Here is a 22,615-nt window from a genome sequence, read left to right as displayed (position 1 = left end):
GTTGAAACGTAAAAATAATTCCAAAACTTTCATTTTTCAGTTCCTTGCTGTACCTTTTAAAGACTTTTTCTACTAACAGCCTTAGCTATTTGGTTATTAATGAGCTTAGCCAAAATCATTATTGGTCCCACTATGGTTTCAGTCAAACTATTTTTATAGACAAAAAGAAATTCAACGATTGAAAAAAGTGCAGTGTGAGATAGGAGGAAAGATGTCTGGAAATGAGTCTAGTCCTTTATTAACTGTTTTAAATATAGCATTAAAATATTAATATAAACATCATTAAAAACCGAGAAACAAATGAGCTTAAAACTGTGTATCATTCTGCTTTAACGGCTGTCAACAATACAAAAGACACTGAAATCATTCAAACATCAACATTATGGAAAGAGTTGGGGCTGCAGAATGTTTTCCCTCAAATGTTACAGCTACTGACCATTCGTTTCAAGATGCATTTCCCACATACAGTTTTCCACAATGCTCATTTCACATCATACTGTTAGCATCTGAGGAGTCTAATTTTGTTTCATTCCCATGCTTTCACTCAAATTAACCCTAAATGCAGGAACTAGGCCCCATTGTGTGGCTGTTTAACACCTTTTACTAACACTACTTGCTCCGAGGACCTTACCTGTCTCTTACACTGGATCAAGGACCTTTCTCTTCTTGGCAGCCCTGCATCAAAAGCTACAACTTCTATATATACTACTTGATCAAGATGCCTCAAGGTGAATATTGTACAGTGTATCTAGAGCAAGCTCTTTCAGTGGTCTTGCAGGCATCTATGCTGATTCTGTTTCCCAGCTAGGCATTGGCACACAGATATTCCCCTCTGCATTACCATCTCATTCGCATCCTTCTTGCATTGTTCATAACTGGTTCCCAGGATATTTCAATGGTCTAGAGCATTCCTGTATCTACACTTTTCCCAGTAGAAGTGAATGGACAGAAATTACAAAGATGGAAATGAAATGCTGTTGGGTGTGACCAGGAGAGAGGGATTCTTCCTTTACTGCTGGCAGAACCAAGTTAAAACCAGTAGCAGCGGCTCTGAAAACATCAATGTAAAATGCTCCCCTTAACTCCATTTGTCAGGCCCAGTCTTACCACTCTTCAATTCCACTCCACATACTCACCATCAACCATAAGGAGCGAGAAACACTAATATTGCCAGGAGCTGGTGACAAGTTTTACTAGATATTAAAAAGGGGAAGCAATTGCTTCCTTTTTCTTTTTTTCTTTTAGCAGCAGCTACATGGTTGAACAGTATTTCATTCTATCCTGTGATATAAAAGAAGATGCGAAGAGGTACCTTTCCATCACCTCCCAACCAGTTATTAAGTTGAGAAAGAAAGGCTGAGAGGTATTTCAAAGGTAATTCCAACAAGAAGTGTTGAGATATTAATACATGAGTTTGGATTTAATGAGCAGTCAGATTCCTTGAGTCTGAAATCCTTTAGTATGCTATCAAATATCCTTTACTCTAAATCTTTTTATGTCCAAAGGAGGGAAAACCTCCTGCAAAGCATATTCAATTTGTTCATGTTTATTCTTCTGACAATACTAACTATGATCTTTGGCTGAGATATTTTCAACAGTGTAGTAAAGCGGACAATATAATACCCTGTTTAAAATGGCTGTATTACTTCTCAAAAAAGTATAGGTCCTCTTAAGATGGAATCTCAAACAAAGGCTGCTCAGACTACCATGTTTGAAAAATTATTTGCATGTTTGGGCTGTTATTTTGGCTTTCAAAAAGCTGAAAGGACAGTATCCTCCAATGGATCGTAATATTCTTCTAGGCAAATCCAACAGGCTTTTGGTAAATTCATTTACAAACATTCAATTTTTAATGCATATCAAAGAAACAAGACTAAAGTTATCATATGGCTCAGGTATTCATGGATTGTCCTGTATATAACAAATGGCAAGGGTATGCAGATGGAAAAAAGTCTCTACCTGGCATTTCTTTAGCAGGAGAAGTAGTATTACAATGAGACGGGGGTACAAATTCAATTTGAAAATCAGAATTGTCATTGACAGAGTAATACTGAGGTGGTCTGGCATAGCCATGTAGGATCAGTGGGTCACTGAGCAGGCTACCTTTTTAAAAAGTCACAACAAAACTGTACACATGCATGAACATACATTTGCGTATGGAATTATAATGACAGAATCTATCACAGGAGACATTCTACATTAAAAGTTGTGCATAGTTAATATTTCACCACTGCTGTGCTTGAAAAGCAGAATTCTGGAGGAGGAACTTCAGATGTGTGTGAGGACTCTGATCTTGCACTCTGGGCAATTTGGTTACCAAGTAAGCCCTTCCAGGGCCAAACCAATTTTAAAACATTTATCTCCAAGCAGCTTTAATCCAGATATGCAATTTCACATTATGAATATTACTAGTTCTTAACTGACTACAATGTTCTGAGACTGTGGTATCGCCTTCCTCCAATGTGGAGATGTTTTAAGTCTCTCCAATTAATGATTCAAGCCTCAAAGCCAGATGATTCCCATCAGGTTCTTCAAGGATGTGGCTCTTTGATTTTTAATCCTTCCTTTCCTGGCAGCTCTTGCTGGAATTCTTTTACTACAGGCATTAATACAAGCACAAAGCAGCTTCTCTTCTTCCATTGGCTACAAGTTCAAATGGACTTTGAAAAAGCACAGTCCGTTGGTGCATTAAAAAAATCAGGCATAGTTATTGCTTGAGATTCTCCCCTCCCCTCCCCTTTTAAAATTTGTTTGAAGAGAATCTGTGGTTGGATGCTTTTTTTCTCCTGGCAATCTTCTTAGAACATTCTTGACAAATATGGTTTTTGCCGTATAATCCATTCTGCATGGGGGTTCACATGATAAAGGTCTAAAAGGTATGTGTCTGGGTCCAGGCAATGCTCATCTGTTGAGAGGAGAAAAGCATTTTTCAAAGTGTTAGTCCAACTTATACACCTGTTCATCTAGCCTGTGCCTCATCATGTATGCATTCATTTCAAATGGTTTAATAAATGCAGCCAGACTTTGCAAAGCAACTCTCCTATCTTGTCTGGACTACAAGTGAAGATACTGGGGGGAGGGGGATGACCCAGTAACCAAAAAGTTTCAACTGAACCTCCCCCACTGAATTCCTCATACACCTGCCCTGACTGGAAGCACCAGTACAACTGCGTACAGAGATAGTACAGAGATACAGAGAAAGTACAGAGATACAAACAGGATAATAACAGGTCCACTATTAAGTGCTCAACATTATACTGTTGATGGACATGTGAGGAGCTGGAAACTGGCATTCAATGGAAGTCCCTTGGGAAGAGAAGCCATATCCTCAGCTTAGCTGTCCTCCTATTCTTACAGTTATCCCTCAAATTCAGATGGGACCATAGAAAGCTGTCCAATACAAGTGAGATTATTTGTCCATCAAATCCACTACTGCCCACTTTGACTTACAATGGCTCTCCATCTCTTAGGCAGAGGGCCTCCTCATGCCCAAAACTGAGACTTTTAACTGGAGATGACAGGGACTGAAACTAGGAACTCACATGTTCCACCGATTAACAGGCAGGAACAACATCAAAGACTGGATAGGGTATGAAATGGTGAGGAGCAGAGACGTCTGAATCAGCAACAAAGTCTGTGTCCTCCCCGCCCCCCAGTATATGCCTCTGTTATGCAGATTTTTGAAAGGTTCATATTTTTCTCATGCAGATTAAAATATGCTTGCATATGTTTTTCAAAGATGTGCATTTTTCATGCACATTTTTGGATACATCTTTTTATTTTATGAATCATGTCAGAAGTCTGTTTGTGCCAGTCTTTCCTTCTGGGAGGTACAAACTGGCCAAAGTCTGATCCAAGATAAACTCATACAGTTCTGCTACATGGGAGATGGAGGGGTGCTGCCTGTGGCAAGGAATCTTGACCTCCAGTTTTCAACGTGCAGCAGTGGCTGCCTGTCGTTCAGAGGATCTGATCCTCTGCACAGATGCACACACAGCACGATGGTGAACCCACCCCCAGAAGAAGCTGTTCACACCTGGCACTTACTCAGAGGTTTGTGTAGGAGTCATAGGTTAATCAGCAGTATAGAAATGTTTTTTTTTTAAATCCTATCCTCCCCCACAAAAAACCCATTAGCTACATCTTACTGAAAAATAAGAACACTAATATGAATCATACCTCTTACCAGACATGCCAATATTCTGCAGGTTTGCTCATATCATTAAAAACATGCTTTGGGGAAGGGGTGAAGAATCCATTTTTAGAAGCACCCATCCACACCCTTTCCTCCACATCCCCAACTGTCGTTTACGGTACAGAACTATGCAAGTTTAGATAGAAAAATGTCCTACAAATTCTAGCTTGCCCCAGCTGGCAAGTTTTAAACATTTCTACACTTCTTCACCTCAAATGATTTAACAGTTTACAAAAATTATGGAGAGAGGGAAGGAAAAAGTGCAGCACTACTATTTTCCCAAGGCAAGGCTTTCTGCCCTCCTATCAGATACAGCTGGGGTACTGTGCTATTGTATCAGTGAAAAGGGGAGAGCTACAAATCCCCAAAGCTAAGAATGTGACTGAGGCAAACAGTGCTTGAATGTATGGAAATGCCCATGGGTAGGTTCCTTGCTGCCTCTGGCCTAGAAATGCTCATTTCTAGTTGATGACCATCCATTTCTACAGCAGCTCCTGCCTTCTGCTGCCTAATCTCATCTCTTAACTCACTAGCCCATGTCCCCCACAAAATGTCGATATTTCACATTCACATACTTATGTTTCCACCAACTTCATAAAGGAGCAGGTTCACTGAATCCACCGAGCCATTACTGCAAAGTAAAATTAACAAAAGAATTAACTCTGTGACAACCAACTCCAAAACCAAGACAACTGAATATTGCCTAAGATGCAGTTCAGTAAAACTCTGGTGAGCAACGACAGTATTGGATACTGCCCAGGCTTTGTGAAATCACTGGGCAGTATCAAATGCTGCCCCTGCACTAGAAGAACGGTTAGGTCAACAGAAAACTAGCTCTAGTCCAGGAAACTAACCATTCCAGAACAGGACAAGTCAGGAAAGTTTTTCTGCTGGCCTATCCTACTCCAGAAGGGGGTGTTTCAGCTAGCTTCTTGCCTTGCATTAGCAGTCATTCATGCTATTGAAACATACGTAACAGCAACTGGACAATATCCGCTCTGGACAACTATGGCAAGGAGGCTAACGGCCCTTCCTGCTTAGAGCCTGAAGAATGGTCCTGTGCACTGTGTGTGCTGCGCGATGCTATTCTATGTTATGATGGACATATTTCATTAAATATAAATTATTACTGATATGTTTCTGTCGTGCATATACCAGGTCACCCTGGCAAGGAAGGCGGCAGTGATCAGAATAATAATTCTAATACTGCTGCCTACTCAGCCTAAAAGCAATTACCAACTTAATTCAATTTTATACCCATTTAAAGGCACGTGTTAATTCTAGATCACCCAGCATTTCCCAGCCAGCATAGCTACACCATAGCCCTAAATTTCGACTGCCATTCCCTCACCCTGGAACATCTGGCAATCACAGCATTGTGAGAGGTAGCCAGGCAGTCTTTCAAAGAGCATTCTCTCAAGTTTCTCAAGAATAAAAAGGCTAAGAAAAAAAATCAATGTCTATCGGCAACAGCAGCCAATTCAGGAGATGCCTGAATGTATTAAGGAAAAACTGCAGCATCCCAAGTGGAGAAGGCTGCTGTAATAGAGTATTAAGGGCTAATGCCTCAAATCCACTGTGACATGCACCGGAGTTGCCTCCATATTTCACCTTGTGTGCTTCAGAGCTATGTCACTTACCGAAAGGAGCAGAGAGACCGTATTTACAGGTGCAAGTAGCCATACAAATTGCAAAAGATTTTATAAGTCAGAGTTACTCCTAAAGAGTGACCGTGATGTAACTGGTCTCTTGTTTATTACACTTATCTTTCAAAAGCACTCAAGACTGCTTGAAAATGCCCTCCAGTTTAAGCAGCTAATAGAGACATTTCTGCTTAATATGACATCAGGCCCTCTTCTGGGTATTGGCCCACAGGGTTCCTAGGAATATCAGTACCTAACCTACAAGGTTACAATTAGCAATATTGGATGAATCTGCAATGGATACAATTGAGTTTAGAGGTCTATGAATCCAACCCATGGATTCAGCAGCAGAATGCAGTGAAATGGCCTTTTCTATGTCACTTGCTGATGTAGTCTCATGCTAACGTCTTTTAATGTTTCACATATTATAGAATACTTCAGTCATTCAAAAAGGACACAGAAAAAGATGCCAACCAAAAAAAGTGCATTTGCCCCATAGGTTGAAAAACTTAAGCTAGCCCAAGACTCTTTTATACTGCTCATTTAGGAAAGGAGATTAGAACTGCCTTCAAGAAAGTAAGAAGCAAAGGGAATGTCTATTTCAGCATTCTCCTACCTGATGCCCTGCACAGTTTTGGACTACAACTTCCAGCATTCCTACCCATTGTCCGTAAATACTGGGGTACACAGGAGTTGAAGTCCAAAATATCTGGAGATCACCAGGGCACTCATTTTCCAGCCACAGAAGATGCAAATGGAAAAGATCTCTATTAAATTCTGCTGGTCTGACTACAATTTCCAATGGATTATTACTTGGCAAAGTAGGGGAAAGCTGTTACCATTTTAACAGGTTGACTGTGTTGACAATATTCTGAGAGCGATTCTTCTGGAACTGTCTCAGGACATCAGCAGCTTTGGTTCCATTGGTTAAGTGAACTTCTAAGGAGTCCTTTAGGAACAGAGAAGCCTGGACCTTGACTATTTTGGAGGGCTGAAACATGGAGGAGGTAGCATGGGGAAAGGAGAGGGAGCAAGAATACAGAAGTAAAAAAAAAAATCATCCAAATACATGCACAAGTAAGTATGAAGCTGTAAGGAATGAACAGGCATGCTATCTCAGAAATGTTCTCTGCCTCTGAATATCTGTTATGTATGCCTGCCTTCATCAGATTAGGCAGTGATGGCAAAGGACAGGACTGAAGCAAAGATGAAGACTAAAATTACTTTCGTCATATAGCTACCAAAGTGGTACCACTGGACTAGAATAAAGCAAGCATAAGATAAATAGGATAAGCATGAGCGCCCCCTGGTGTATGCACAGTGAACATCCTTACATTTCCAGCATGAATTCTCACTCAGTCATCAGAGAAAGCATTAAAGCATTCGTATTTCATTAAAGCAGTTTGTCAGGATCCTCAAAGCCTGGCTGCTCAAGTTCACTCTCATCATGAAGGGCTCCCCTGAGCCCTGCAAAGTTCCATGTGGAACTGACTCCAGAAAAAGAAAAAAAAGGGCTGCTTCTCTACCACTGAACTCAGTACCAACTTAAAAGCAGACAGACAAAGAAAATAGAAGAAAATACTTTCTTTAAAATGCAAAACTAGGGAACAGCAGATCATTCCTAGATTGGACTGGATCTCAGGTTTTGCTCCAGCGTCAGCCCAAAACTTGGCTGCATGAGACAAGAACAAGATGATGACCCTGCCTCAGTCCACGTACAAAAGCTGGCAGTTCAACCAGCCGAAACATCTTTTTGAGCACTAGTGATGAGAAAGCATCCTCGGCTATGCTTGCAGCAGCAAACAAGCTTATGGGCACAGGGTAGGCTGCACTGCACTCAGCATTCCTCTCCAACACCCTTCTGAGGTTTCAGCCACCTCAGCCTAATAGTACGGCTGGCCTTGTCTGCCACTCAACTGCTCTTGCAACTGTTACATTTCTTTTTAGGAAGGCCTGTATCACTTTGTCCGTCCCATCCTGTCCCTTGGTTGAATAACAGCTAAGCTTTGAAGTGAGAATATCCAGCTGAAAATATTGTAAAGGGCACCTCAGACAGCAGCACCGGTACCCATCCCTGGAACATGTGTGTCATGTAGCTGTAATGCTGGTGAGTCACTGTGTTCTCACACTTTTCATTTGTTCATGTATACATGCATGCACAGACACAATCCTTGGCATATACCTTTAGCAGCCTTTGCCTGTATCCAGACCAGTCTTATTGTGCGCATTATGCACATTCTAGTCAGCATAGAACGGCTTTTCCTGTCATTTCCACGTGCCAAAAAGTGATCGTGCATGGATCTGGGCTTCCCTAGTCTCACCCTTTGATGGTCAGCAATATGGTAAGTGGGCAGGAAGAATGTCACTCACTTCACTATGGTTCTTCTCTGTCTTTTCCTTGTCTGTGTGAATCTTCCTTAACAGATTTTTGAACTTCCTGTCACAAAACTGGTACTTCCTGCTGTTGCTCTCGTTCATTTTTCTTACTTGAGTTACCAAGAAAGACGCAACCTGAAAGAAATGGAAAAGTGAAGGGAGGGGAGAGGGAGAGAAAGACAGAGGTGACTATTTTGTCATACAATTTACTCATGACCCAAAAATGCTGACAATATCTCCTGAAGACAGGGGAAACAGAAGACCTAGGAGTAAGAACACCAGAAGATCAAGCAGTTTGATCTTCCTTCACACCAGTCTGCTACTGAGCCAAGATCAATGTTTTATTACTGTCATATAAAGTCTGAAACAACTTGGGTCCAGGTTACCTGAAAGATAATCTCCCCCGATATAGACCATTGGACCACTGCAATCCTCATGGGTGGCCTTGCTCTGGAATGAAATCTCTCTGGATCTCCTGAGACCCAATTTGACACAACCACCACTTTGTCACATTGACTTCTTCTGTCTCCTGCAGAACTTCTGCTTCCATTATGTTCTCCTTCCTGCACCTTAGTTTTAGGTCTCTCTGTGCTGCTTATGGGCTTTTTACAGCATCTTTTACTCTCCTACTTCTGATACTTGGAACATGTTACTACACACTGGTTCCCCTTGGTTCCCTTTCCTCATTTCTGTCTTCTACCACATGTTCTACCTTCATGTGAACACTTCCCTCCTCCTAACATGTCATGTTAAAATTGGCATCCTACATATTTTTTTTCAGGAAAACCTTCTTGTTCTCAAAGCTAACTCCTTTCTCATGCTTCCTCTTCCAGTTTATTCTCCTATCCCTGTTTTATTTGGGACTATTGCTCCTGGCTCTGAGTACTGACAAGGAACCAAAGCTATTTAAACTCTGTTACTTGGCACCTGGATCTCTGGTAACTTCACCCACTAGACCCCTGGAACCCACTGGTTGTTTCTAAACCATCCCTGGCATTGTGGTTCTTCACATGACAAGAACGTTTTTTAGACTGGATTTTTTAAACTTGTGAATTCTAATAACCTTGATTAACTATTAAACTTGTGAATATGATCAACCATCAGCTGACCTGCAGATCCTGAACTGAATGTCAGCACATTCTCCTCCCCACTTCATTTGGAATTCTCAACTTGCAGAATGAATTCACCATCAAGTCATTTGTATTTTTTCTTCTCCTCCCCATTCCCTGCCTTTCCCAACAAACCTGTTTTTGTAACATCTTGCTGGAAGAACGTATCCAGAGATCTTGAAAGTCTGCTTTTTTGCATGCAATCTTTTGGTTGGTCTAGTGAGATATCATGCTGACATACCTTTAAATAAGAATCAATCAATTCAAATGCAACACATACTTGAGTGTTATTACTAGCAGTTTAAGAATGGCTTAGGAAACATGACCCAACTTACTGTCCACAGCAAATCCTGGTAATGAATCATCATCCGTACTATGTCTGCTGCTCCTTCTGCTAGGTGTTTCTCCTTCCCTTCTGGGATCTTGTTTGGTAATCCTTTGTGCATGAAGAGATTTGGGGCAATAACTGTAGAAACGTTCCAAAGAGTCATTTTGTTTTTTCTCTCCCTGGTAACCACCAGTCTTAGAAATTCCAGCAGAGCCTGCAAGAGAGCAGAAAACTGTGCTTATTGTCAAAAACCAGCTGCTAGCAAACAAGAAATCATAGCATGGCAAGAAAAGGAATGGCAAAGACTGCTTACAGATAAGAGCTCTTTCCTTGAAAGAACTGCAGTATCAGGAGATTACTGTGTTGTCTTACTCTCCTTACTATCCTAAAAACATAATGCTGTACTACTGTGCACATTAAAATGCTTTCATGTCAGGGCAGCAGACTAGATGAGTTCTTAATTGTAATCTGCAGGGTGAAAACAAGTTCCCAATATTGCCAAGAAATCTACTATTTCAAAATATGGGTCTTACATAGCTTTACAGTGATTCACTCCTGAGAAACAATACCATTAAAAACTAGAGTACAAGGGCGAATTTATTGGGTAACATAGACATGCACTAAACAGATGAATAAATGAACTAAAGATGATGTATAAATTGCACCTTGAAATGGAATTCAGGGTGGCATGTAGGCTACATTTGTCAATATTCATTTGTTCATGAAGGTAATGTATCCATATACAAAGATAAAGAGTTTTTAAGCACAGGATAGTATAATATGGATGAGACTGCTAATCATTTATACCATGGTCCATCTATCCCAGTTTACGAGGAGCTTTCAAGGTATAAGGCGGACAAGAACAGAATGCCTTATCAGCCTCGCCAGACAAGGACCCAGTAACAGGAGAAGGCAATAGAGGAGCACAAACAGAGGAATCACTGGCTCTGTTACCAAGCTTGTCTTCTCCCTGCTGACTCATGGCCACAGGAAGTGCACAGCTCATGACACTCATGACCCAGGTGCATGGCAACAGTTCCACAACAACTGATACCACAAGTGACGGTCACATTACCTTCAGGGTGTTCCGGTTGGGTTCTGGCAAAATCAGTATAAGGAGATTGAGAGCCTGCAGCCTCTGTTTCAGGTCTGGGATATCTGTAGTGGAGAGAACAATCTACATTTGAAATCTGTGAAGAAGAAACCTTTAGCCCTGGAGCCTCTCTAAGACATTGTATCACCTGTCAGAGTGCCCAAGTTGCAGAGTTCACACTTGCCCTCAGCTCAGCCACAGTGCATTCAACATGCACTTACACAGGAAACCTTAAGCACAGAGGAGTACATGCTGCCAGCACCAGGAAGAATCAAACTTCCATGGCTGCCATTATTCAGACTACTTCAGTACACAGACACTGCCATGTCCAAATCTCTGACTGTCACTGTTTTTGTTCCTATGCAACAACCTGAAAAAGCTTGTGCATTAACAGAATACAGCTAATCATCAATCACATCTGTACCACACCATCCTTCCAAGTAAGTCTGGACAATTTAGGTTCAGAATTGCCCATGAATGAACAAGAAATTCCACCCTCCACATACACAAAGGGTCAAGATCCCTTAAGTCCATGTCCAATTGAAAGACCCCTACATCATACTAGCTCTCTAATGTACTGGACAAGGAAGTGAATGAGGAAGTAGTTCTTAAAGCTGTAAAGGACTGCAAGAAGCTGGCCTCTTTGGCCAAGGACTCACTCTGCACAGCTGCGAAAGCAGGCAAGTATTCCGCTGTCAGGAGAGGAGTGGGAAGTTCCCGAATGAACCTCTTTAACAAGCCAGACACATCATTTTGGTGCACCTCGTCCCACTGGAAGACGCCAGTATAGAATTCACTTTCCAGTTTTTGTTCCAGACTCTGAAGGAGGAAAATAGTGATTTATTATCCCCAATAACCACAATTCTCTAGGCAGCAAACTGGTAAATTGAGGAAACAAAATACAAAAAGCAAAACCATGGTAAGAGCTACACACAGTAAAACCAACAGGGTAAAAATAATTCAGCAAAATAAACACAGTGCTACAAATGCCTAGGATAAATTCACTTAGTATCAAAAAGACCACAATAGAGGTAAACCTCTTTGGGGAGACTATTTCACAGGTAGAGTGCCACAACTGAAGCTACAGGTAGAGCCATAACCTGATAGTGGAAAAGTGTCAAAGACCCAATAAAAATTAAAGGTTGGAGTATAAGGGGAAAGCAAAGCAGTGTTTCTACAGAACGTCCTTTTCATCCCACATCTCAACTCTGAAAAAAGAACTACAAATATTATTAATAGACTAGGGTCTGCGGGGTGCAAGGCTTGCATTTTGCAAGTGACAAAATACACTGCACTATAAAAATTGGGAAAATTGAGATGTCCCCCAAGAACAGTAAGAGAAGAACTAGTTGGAGGAAAGCCAACTATAATTATCCTGTAACACATGACAATTTACAGAACACTGTGTGTGTGTGTGTGTGTGCGCGCACGCACTCAGACACACGCGTGCAAAAAGGAGGTGAGCACAACAACCGTTTGGAAGGATTATTATGTCTTCAGAAGAGTCTACAGAAGAGATCATTTCTGCTTCCAGCTGCCCCCTTCTGGTTTAGCCAAGAATAGCAACTTATACTGACACTTCTGCAAGCAATAGGAGGCAAAGAAAAATATACCAAACATTTTACATTCACTAACACACACTACTACCCTGCATTATACCAGTGGCTTTCAAAATATCTCTTCTCAAGAAACCCTTTTCACAAAAACAGACCTGCTCAGTATCCTCTTAACTTGCTACAGAAGATCCAGAGCATGCTCCAAAACCCTCAAGGTGGCTGGGGCCTCACTGTCACCTCACCTTACACACACAGAGTGTGTTTGTGATCTGCATCGAGAATCCCTGTAGCCTGTCAGCCTTTTAAACTGATAAACTAAGAGCACATCCCCAGGATCTCTTAATGACGCAACTATAAACAATGTGAGCTAAGTAACCCTGAATATGAGGTGAATGTATCTGGACAACACACAATAACTCCTAGGGGGTGGAGTCCTGAAAAAGGCCCAGGGGCTGTGACTGGGGTTCAGCAATACTACTAGGGAAAGAGCGAAAGGTATAAGGATTTGCTGCATTAGGCATCTACCCATCACCATTACTTCCTGCAGGTCTACTCAGAGACATGCTGTTCAAGTTGGGCAGATCAAGACTCACATCCTCCTCATTGTATGGCAAAACCAGTGGGGTTATATAGCTAATGATGCAGGTTTTATTCACCCAGCTCTGTATTCCTTTTTTCTCTCTCTCCCCACACACCTACCCACCTCCCGGCAGGAACAAGGTAACTTGCTAGTGTAGTATTCTCCTTTATAATATCCAGGCACCAAAAGATGCTAGGTCTGGCTTTCCCGAACTCGTGCACTTCAGATGATTTAGACTTAATATCCCATCTGCCCCAGCCAGCATGGCCAGTGCTCAGGAATCCTCTGAGCTACCATCCAAGACATCTGGAGAGCACCAAGCTGAGAAAGACCATGCTAGAAGGTCCATCAGAAATGGGCCAGCAGACCACAGGTGAGCCATGGGCCTCCTTCTGACCACTTTTGTTTAGGGCACTCTCCTACATCTGAAGAACGAAAGTGACAGCTGCCCACCTATTAGAAAATTCTTGAGTAGCTCATGAATGACTTCTGATATATCTCCCCCTGCACTATACCTTAATGCGGCTCTGTGATCCTGAAACTCTCAAGATTCCTTCAGTGTCTAGCCCCCTTTTTTCCAAACAGGACAGCAACTAGGAAGCAAAATGGAAGGATTTCAGCATAAAAAGACATCAAGAGGTTACGGCAAAATTGCAAGCAAAGGATAAACACCCACCCCCCACACGCAAACTTAACCACAAAGACTTACTGCTTGCAGGATTAATGGAACTCTGGTATTTGGGAGGAGCTTCTGATCATTTTCTAACAAAGTGCCAAGGGGAACTCCAAAAAGCTTATGCTCTGCAATGGGGGATACAGTGTTATACGTCACTATTTATAAATATTTCATAAAAAGTATGACAGCAATCAGCAGAAAAACAGAAAGTGATGGCGTGGAAATCATTAGCAGGGCAAACTAGCAAGATATAGCAGGAAACAGCTATACTTAACAACAGTCAACAGAAGCAAAATGGTTTTTTCCCCCAGAAGCAATGGAATACCAAAAAGGCAATTTGGCATGACTGTAATTTTACAGTGGGATGTCACCACAGAATGGACTCACTCTGCACTGTGGTCAGCTTGACATGTCACAGCACCAATTGTTCAGGTGTGATGCACCCAGTTCCATGCTAGAGGGCGTGCTTATAGGTTAATTTGTCCCAGATGTGCAAGTATTTGTCCTAGGAGTATCTCACAAAAAAGTAGGTACAACAGAGCCCTGTGCACGTCTTGCATGAGACTGTGTAAGTAATGCCAGTCCACACTAGCTCCTTCCCTATTTGGTGTGTGGATAGGAACAAATGGCCCAGTGCTGATGGAGCCCAGAGCAGTCCAGCACTCTATTCACCCAGTGGCTGCCCAGCTGTCCATGGGAAACCGACCAGCAGGGCATGAGTGCAGCTGCACCTTCCCACACACGTTCCAAGCAATTGGCATACATACGGCACACTGCCTCCGATACTGCAGTAACCATAGAGCCACCAGGACTAGTCGTCCTGGAGAGCCTGATGAATCTGCGCAACTTTCTTTTAGAACTGCCCACACTGGTGGAGATCAGTTCAACCTGTGGAAGCTGGGATAGAGAACCTCTCTTCTAGTGCGCAATTCCTTCAAGTGGACCATATGGCAGTAGTGAGCTGGACCAGAGCCCCTGCATCGCATCGCATCCCACCCCTCACTCGCTCACACTCCCCTCCATCCTCACAAGCCTTCTAATGTCCTCTGTATCTCCTCCTCTTTCTCCCTGCCCCATCTGACATCCCCTCATCTATCCCAGCTTGTCCTATGGCCATTAGGCTTAGCAAAACAGGTTTCATTTGCATGACTTGATCCTATTTTTCTAAGTTGAGGAATTATTTTAGGAGGACACAGGGAGGGAGGGAAGCATTAGCCCTTCTACCCCCAGATATGTGTGCATGCGCATATACATGCTCACACACTTAGTAATTAGATGTACAGGTCCCCTCCTCAAACTACTTGTGTACACAGGTACACAAGGTGGAAGTAATGCTGTGGGCTGGACCAAGAAGCATCCCAGACCAATGGCTCCGAGGCTCCCCACACCCACTTCACCTGCATCAAATTTGCTGAATGATCACATTAGCAATCAGGGAGGGAGAAAACTCTTGCCGGCACTCCTCTCTCTTTCAAATCTGGCACACTACCAACTGCGGCTTTCCCTAATTGCAATCACTGACAAGAATTACATGAAGTTAAATTCATAATTAAAAGAGGAATGAGGAAAAGCTACCTGCCACTTTCCGTTTTACTGCCTTGTTTCTCTTCAGCTCTAAGCCAACGACGTCACAGAGAGCAGTTAGCTCAATGAGTGCCAACGTGGGGATTTTCTTCATATCTTGCAGCGACAGATCACCTATCCTGGTTACTCCCAGCCTGCCTTTGGAGATACTAAATTTCTAAACCAAGAAGGACAAAAAGGAAGGATCAGTGTGACCCTTCAGGGCCAATACTAACAGAGAGCTTTGGCTGTTGGGTGGTATAGAAATTAAATTAAATAAATAAATAAATAAATTCTGCCAATGTTCTCCTTTCATTCTTTTTTCCCCTTTTCATTATCAAATGCACACATGCACCCAAGTAAATGAAACAAAGTCTTACAGGTAAAAAACTCTCATCCTTGATCCTCCTAGATTCCCTTGGGAATGATCCTTTGAGAAGGATGGCTGCTTGCTCTGAATAAGCAATTTCTGTGCTGAAGAACTCTTCTCTTGCAGAACCCCTCAATGGCGATGGGAAGTCTTGGTTTTCCACTGTATCAGCTAAGGGGGGGGGGGATTTGGGGGGGAAAAACAGAAATAAAAAATCTTTATATAAGAGATCTGTAAAGCTAATAAGAACAGCAGAAATAGATGGATGGCCTCACAGCCTATGGACTGAAGTTCCATTTTAAACAACCATTTTAATGGAATATCCTCTGACAATATATTACAGTCTATGATGGGACTGAACTTGCCTGTTCTTAAACTTTAAAATTACTGGCAAAGTCTTGGTATAAAAAAAATTGCAGCAACCTGGTCTGAGTGTAAATTTTTATTCTGTATTTTCTTGCTCATGTGAACACGCAAGAGAATTTGGATATTTAACAAGTTGCAATCAGTATCAGTTAAGAGCAACAGTTTTACTCCTACTATTTTTAATACTTAAAATAACTCAGCTCCTGAAAATCACTGTATCAGTGGTCTTATATTTCAATTTGCAATATATATGGAAAGACATTAAAGGAAGCAAATACCATGGAAAATATTTGCATAAAACTACTCTTAGTGAGACACTTATAATGTAATGCTACACACATCTACATACAGGTAAGCCCCATTCAGTTCAATGGAACTTACTCCTAATGTATACAGGACTGCAGTCTAAAGAAAATTCCATTGCAGGATCCTTCATACCTACTTCAGCATTTAAGGACTACTTAGCTTGTACACTCTCAGGTAGGAATTATAGATCTTCCGCTTCTAAGCAATACTCTGATAGGGTTCGGATAACTCACCACATTTCACTAAGGTTATTTAACCCATGACTAGCCACCACACCCACAAACTTCAGCTTGCATAAGCAACTCTCGCTCAGGGAGAATAAACCCAGACAACATGAGTTATCCAACCCCCACACAGCCCTAAACAGACCATGGGTATTTATCACAGAACCCATGCTTGCCAGCTTTGCATGACATATTCACATGTCTATTCAACATGAGGGCCACCTGAACATCAGCCCCTCTATGAATTAAAAGACCCATGGTGGGTTGACATGTTATTCAAACAGCCTCCTACGTTCTCTCCATAATACACTTTCCTTCTTACATTTCTGAATGGCGTTTGATGATGCAGACCTGCGGTGCAATCGATCTATTTCTGAGTCTGTTCCTGGTTTGGTCTCCTAGAGAGAGAACACAGAACAAGTAAAGTCACATGCAAAGAAATCTACGTAGATAGGATGGCAACTAAATCCTAGAAATAGGAGAATATGCAACAAAAAGTAGGTATCCCCATTCTTGCAGAAGAAAAAGGTAGGAATCTAAAAATATTCCTATCCTCCAAGGTAAGAGATAAAATGCTTGTGTTCGAAGCTCTCATTGTTTGTCAATGGTACAACTGAACTAAAGAGTACTCTGATTCTCTCTCTCACACACACATAAATATATGTAATATATAATATATATGTGTGTGTGTATATATATATATACACATATGTGTGTGTGTGTATAATATACATGTGTGTGCATATACAAATCTGCAATCTTAAATAAGAACTGGAACAACCAGTGGCAAAGCACTTTATTTAGGAAGATCCCAGCCTTTCTCATTTACCAGTGCTGCAGAGATGCCACCTGATCCAGTAACATTGGAAGCAAGAGAAAAAACTTATGTATATATAGCCTTAAGACCTTAATGCCACATAGCTTTAACCCATTCCATACTTCTTTGTGCTATGCCTGCCATATCAACTACAGGATACTTTGATTCATGTGAGAACATCTGGAAAAGGCAGAAGTTGAAACATTTTCCTTTAAGATTCAGTTTTCCTACTCTGAACTGAGTGTGATCACCACATACACACGTTACACATGGCGGCTGCAGGGAGACAGAGAAAGAGGGAAAGATTGATATTTCATTTTTATGCTACTCCAGTGAAGAGCAGAACTCAGAATTGAGGGACAACAGCAAACATGGTGGATGAGTCCTCTTCCCCATATGGAAGATAGTTTGTCAATTCAAATTATTGCCAACCAGTGGTTAGTAATTTCTTAGGCAGTTTAATAAATGTTGTGGCACAGAGTATCAAGCTATGACTTCAAAGAAAGGGATTTGGAATAAAGCCTGCCTTGTTTCTCCTCATCTTGAAATCACATGTCTTAATTTACATGCTATGAAAAAGGTACTCTGCACATGCTTGGGTGTACTCATGATTTCTGCATTTGTTTCAGTGCTTATGAATGCAAAGCATTTGGCTAAATTCTCTTTCAGATGTGAACTTAGACATCAAGTTAATGTAGATCAAAGGGCAAGAAGCAAATTGGTACATATGCAAGGTCAATGGAACCATCTGAGTCAGAGACATATCTTACTCCTCTTTTTCCTTTAAGAAGATCTGCAGATATCTCCAGAATGTAGCAGCTACAAGTCAGTGCATAACAGGCATGCCATACATTACTGAGACATAGCAGGTCTCCCAACGAACCTTACAGAGTATTTAACAAGCTGGGTTGTTCAAGGGCAGGAAGATTGTTTTGTTGGCTAAAAACGTATGATTGGGATATGGCAGGTAAGGTGCAAAGGTTCTAAAAGTAACTCAAAGCCACAAACAAGGAAACTATGCTCTGTGTTTAAACAAGTCAGAAAAAGTGACTCAATTGATGGTCGTTAAGCTGCCAATCACAGTTAAAAGTCCAGATGTTTTTGTGAAAGGAACTCATCAACCCTTGGTTTTAAGTCATTTTTAAGTTTGATTAAAATTAGATTCAATTTTAATCTGTTTAAAATTGAACTTTTTAATAAATTGTTGAATAATTCAGTGGAGAGAATTGAAATTGATACAACTGCAAGTTAAGGATACACTTATTTTTATTTTAAAAAACTATTGTTTTTGGCAATATAATAGGAAATGAAACTGAAAAGGAGTAACAAACATCCTTCCCCATGCAAATAGCAGTTGCAAGAAGGGACAATTTTTGACCACTACACCACACTGGATTCGACAGCAGGATTCAACCTTATCAGTCAAGACGCTTTACGAAATAACTTTCACTCCAATCGGTTAAGGAGGAAGAGCCAGGAGGTGTACAGGAAATGGGTGGGGGGATGAAAGAACCAGCCGCAGACAACAATGCATGGCCTAAACATACCCCAGAGCCAACCACTCCAAAAATGTCTCTGACATCACGGACAGGCTGCTTGTTCTTCTTCCTTCGGGAGCGGGTGTAATTATCCAGCCGTCGCTGCACAGCTGCTGCCTGCGTCTTGGTCAGCGTGGAAAGCAGGACAATGTTGCCATTCTCCACAGCATGGTCCCCAATCAAGTCAGAGAGCCCTGCATCTTGCAGCCATTCTGCTTCAGCTTCCCCTTCTAAATATCAAGAAATATGGAGATGATTCCTCAGAGAAACGGAGGACTAAAAGCCTATCATTTTAGCCAAACATGGTTTAAGGTAGGGCTGGGGAACCTTTAGATGCTGAATGACCATTCACCTGATGCTCAAACAGCACAGCAATAGTGAGGGATGATAAAGAGTAGTGACTCATCAACATCTGGAGGGCCACAGATTCCCCAGCCCTGTTTTAAGGCTCTCCTCTTACTATATAAGAAACAGAGTAGGACTTGTCCAATCCTGAGCTTTAGTGGTCACTTCCACCCTCACCTCCACACTAGAACGGGAGTTTGTGCTATTAACTACTGCATGACAGACACAATGTCAACACGTGTTTTCCAAAGCACAGAGTAGGAGGGATGGAAATACGCTGTATTTTACCCTCTAATTCTGCTGCTAAAGTCAGAGATCTCCTTATTAAAGCCATATAACCCCTTTGCTTATTGAGTCAAAATATTGGTTCATTTAGTGCAGTATGTCCAGTCCAACTGGCAGCAGTTTTCCAAGGCATCAGGCAGGAGTTTTTGCCATCCCAGCTACCCAAGTTCTTCAGCCACAGATATCCCATCACTAAATGAAACAAGGTCCCTAGATGCAAACGACCTCAAAGGCAGCTCTCTGGGTATCTATCACAAACAAGTCAAAGTTTAAATACAAAACACAATTCAAATTTCACCTCTGCTACGCCCCTCAAACTCCTATTTGCACTCTGGGGTTATTACTGACCCACCTCACAGGTCTGTGGGGAGTATTATCAAGTAATTATTAGTAATTACTTGGAATACTCCAAAAATAGCGGAATGCTTAAGTTGTTGTTACTACTACTAATAAAATGGAGCTGCCCTGACAAAGATGCAGATGGTCTTTCATAAATTATGTTCCTCATATATTTTTTCTCAGTATTTCTGTAGTTCCATTTCTTTTGGAGGGCTATCAGAATGCTGGGATTGTCATATCCCATCTACATATAAAATACAGGGGCTCTGCTGCCATTTCCTTTGCCAATAAAATTCCAGTTCTCTCAGAAGGCTGTCCACTCTTTCTTTTCTACAAATTAATTCTCCTTCAAACACTTTGCATGTCACTTCTTTATTACTGCTCTTGTAAATACTTCATTTGGTTTTTTGTACACTTGGTGATTTCTAAAACACTTAGCAGGATGAATTACCAAAATCTATTTGCAGCACCATCTAGTGGCTCCAAACAAGTCGAGTAAAAATCTTTTTATGATACGGGAATTTATTGGGACAGACTCTCCAAAACACACTTTCAACCAAAAGAGGAGTATCCAAGTCTCCTATGTTGTTGCTTTGGTTTTCTTTTGATATGCATTTGCCACAAGTGATGACCAATTCTAAGCTGGCAATGATTCTTCTGAGTTCCTCAGGGAACAGGTAGGGACAGCAGTCCCTGGCAAAATTTCTATTTCTTCTCCCTTATGTCTAGCTGGATACGCAGGAAAACCAAGGAAGTGGTGTTACAAAACAAAAATCTATCTCTTCTCAGGCACGGATCAAAGTATACACTACATATTAATTACTTATCATGGTGTTTGACCATGACTCTTTCAAAGCCAGATTTAAACTAGATTTGGTGCCTTAAACCCTATGCTTCCACCACAACCCAAAGACAATAGTCGCTCAATAGTTGCCCGAGGGGAAGCTAACACTGATTCCAGTAAAAGCTTTCAGACCTTGGGTGTCAAGGTCTGAAACTTCGACTCAGTTCACCTCATGAGGTGCAAGTGAATGCAGGACAAGGAGCACACCTATAGATAGTTGCAAGGATTGGAAAATGAACAAGCATCTGGGAGCCCTGGGAGGTGCTAGAAGAGCCGTGCTGTTCAGTTTTGCTGTAGTAGCGTGGGCTTTTGTGCTGGTGGCTTTGCAGCCCCAGTCCTGCCTCCAGTCTTGTTTTGTCTTCAGTTCTGCCATGATCCCTGCCTGTTCCTGTCTCTGCCTTTGCACCTCTGGTTGACCCTGCCTTGCCTTGTCAGTATCCAATCCTCGCCTGCTACTGACCTTGGTTCTGCCTCCATTTTTGCTGTGCCTTGTCTATATCTTGGGCTTGGGTCCTGGTTACCTGAAGGAGCGCTTACATCCATATATGCCCGGCCACCCCTTGAGATCTGCGGGAGAGGCCCTTCTCCAGGAACCCCCCATGAAAGAAATTAGGAGGGTAGGTACTCGGAGGAGGGCTTTCTCTGCGGTGGCACCTAAGTTATGGAATGCGCTCCCCAGAGAGGTCCACCTGGCACCGTCATTATTTGTTTCTCGGCACCAGGCGAAGACCTTTTTATTTAAGCGGCATTTTAATTGTTAATATTATTGGATTTTATCTGGCCAGGGTGGCTTATTTTATATTTTATATTGGTATTTTGTATTTTTAACTTAATTTAATGTTGTAATTATTTTTTAACTTATTGTTGTAAGCCGCCCCGAGGCTTTGGCGAATTGGGCGGCATAAAAATGTTTTAATAAATAAATAAAATAAAATAAAATAAAATATCTGATCCTTGCTGGCTCCTGGCCTTGTCTTTACCTTTGGACTGCCATGCCTTGTCAGTACCTGATCCTTGCCTGTTCCTGAACCTGCTTTTACTTCTGGTCCTGTTATGGCTTCATGATGTCCAATGTTTGCTTGCTCCCACCTTTGCCTCTGGCCCTACCCCATCAGGTAAGATCTCTATCCACCTCCATGACCACTGGCCCAGGGGCTCCAACTACAGACATCTACTCCCTACATCCCAGACCTGACATATGGTAAATAAAAAAAGGGACATCTGCTACTACCACAGACCTTCAATCTGACTGGGGCTCTTCCTCTTGCAGCTGCAATGTATTTTTAAATACAATTATATAAGGGCTGATGACATAATCAGTACTGAGGTAGGCCATGTCAAGTGTACTTTAAGTAGGAAATTGGGATGAGCCCAGAGAATGCCCTCTTACTTAACAGATTATCATAGTAATCCAGCAGTTATAGAAACAATTCGCAGTTCTCACCACGCCTTTAAGATATTGTTACCTTCTGGGGGTTTGGCATCCGTAAGGTTGCACTCTTCTGGCTCAGATTCGGTACTTTCTTTGATGCTCTCCACCTCTAACCAAAATGTATCCATAGATAAATTGCTTGAGGAATCTGCTCTTGAGTGTCTGCGTTCTGGCTGCAGGAGCTCCATGGAGCTCTTCCGAGGAAAGCGGCTCATTTTGCAAGTGCAATTTCTGATGCTGGAAGGGAGGGAGAGAAAAAGAACCTTACACACAAGGATATTTGCTCATCATCCATACTTAGTGTGCAAATGTATCAACTTTCACCAAACCTAATCAACAAGGACAACTTCCAGAAGAGAGTCAAGATTGTAAAATGTTCTTTTTTGTTTGGTAATAGCAGGAACTGAAGGCTAACAATGAATCCAATGTTTGAAGCAAGTGGAACTTATAACAACTCACATTTCCTCATACTGTCATTTCTGTGACCTAGAAGGAAATGCCCTTCGGAGCATGCAAAAGAAACATCCAAGACCCAGATCAGGTCTGTGACCAAAAGGAAAACATTTGCAATCTTAAGAAAATTAAAGCAATCTAATTTGGATTGATCCTTATTTTCATCCCCTAAAATTA

General features: G+C 41.7%; 1 protein-coding gene across 3 annotated transcripts in view; it reads right to left on the bottom strand.

Moving 5' to 3' along the window:
• Positions 1-209: 209 nt before the first annotated feature.
• Positions 210-22,615, bottom strand: part of ARHGAP40 (Rho GTPase activating protein 40) — a 65,192-nt gene continuing 42,786 nt past the window's right edge. For 2 of the 3 annotated variants that reach the window (XM_044440332.1, XM_044440330.1), the window contains exons 2-15: positions 22,020-22,222; positions 18,750-18,970; positions 16,708-16,783; positions 15,500-15,660; positions 15,132-15,297; positions 13,590-13,681; positions 13,396-13,473; positions 11,404-11,563; positions 10,727-10,809; positions 9,659-9,865; positions 8,209-8,349; positions 6,678-6,829; positions 4,771-4,826; positions 210-2,905 (exon numbers count right to left, since the gene is read on the bottom strand). In XM_044440332.1, the coding sequence (XP_044296267.1) occupies positions 2,799-2,905; positions 4,771-4,826; positions 6,678-6,829; positions 8,209-8,349; positions 9,659-9,865; positions 10,727-10,809; positions 11,404-11,563; positions 13,396-13,473; positions 13,590-13,681; positions 15,132-15,297; positions 15,500-15,660; positions 16,708-16,783; positions 18,750-18,970; positions 22,020-22,200 (1,881 nt within the window). In that variant the 5' untranslated portion in view covers positions 22,201-22,222 and the 3' untranslated portion in view covers positions 210-2,798. The remainder of the gene's footprint in view (positions 2,906-4,770; positions 4,827-6,677; positions 6,830-8,208; positions 8,350-9,658; positions 9,866-10,726; positions 10,810-11,403; positions 11,564-13,395; positions 13,474-13,589; positions 13,682-15,131; positions 15,298-15,499; positions 15,661-16,707; positions 16,784-18,749; positions 18,971-22,019; positions 22,223-22,615) is intronic. The other variant, XM_044440333.1, reaches the window with a different exon arrangement.

The sequence above is a fragment of the Varanus komodoensis genome, unplaced genomic scaffold, assembly GCF_004798865.1.
Source record: "Varanus komodoensis strain SLA01 unplaced genomic scaffold, ASM479886v1 scaffold37, whole genome shotgun sequence".
NCBI classification, from domain to species: Eukaryota; Metazoa; Chordata; class Lepidosauria; order Squamata; family Varanidae; genus Varanus; species Varanus komodoensis.
Note: the sequence above shows the minus strand (reverse complement) of the source record. Positions and strands in the feature narration are given on the sequence as shown.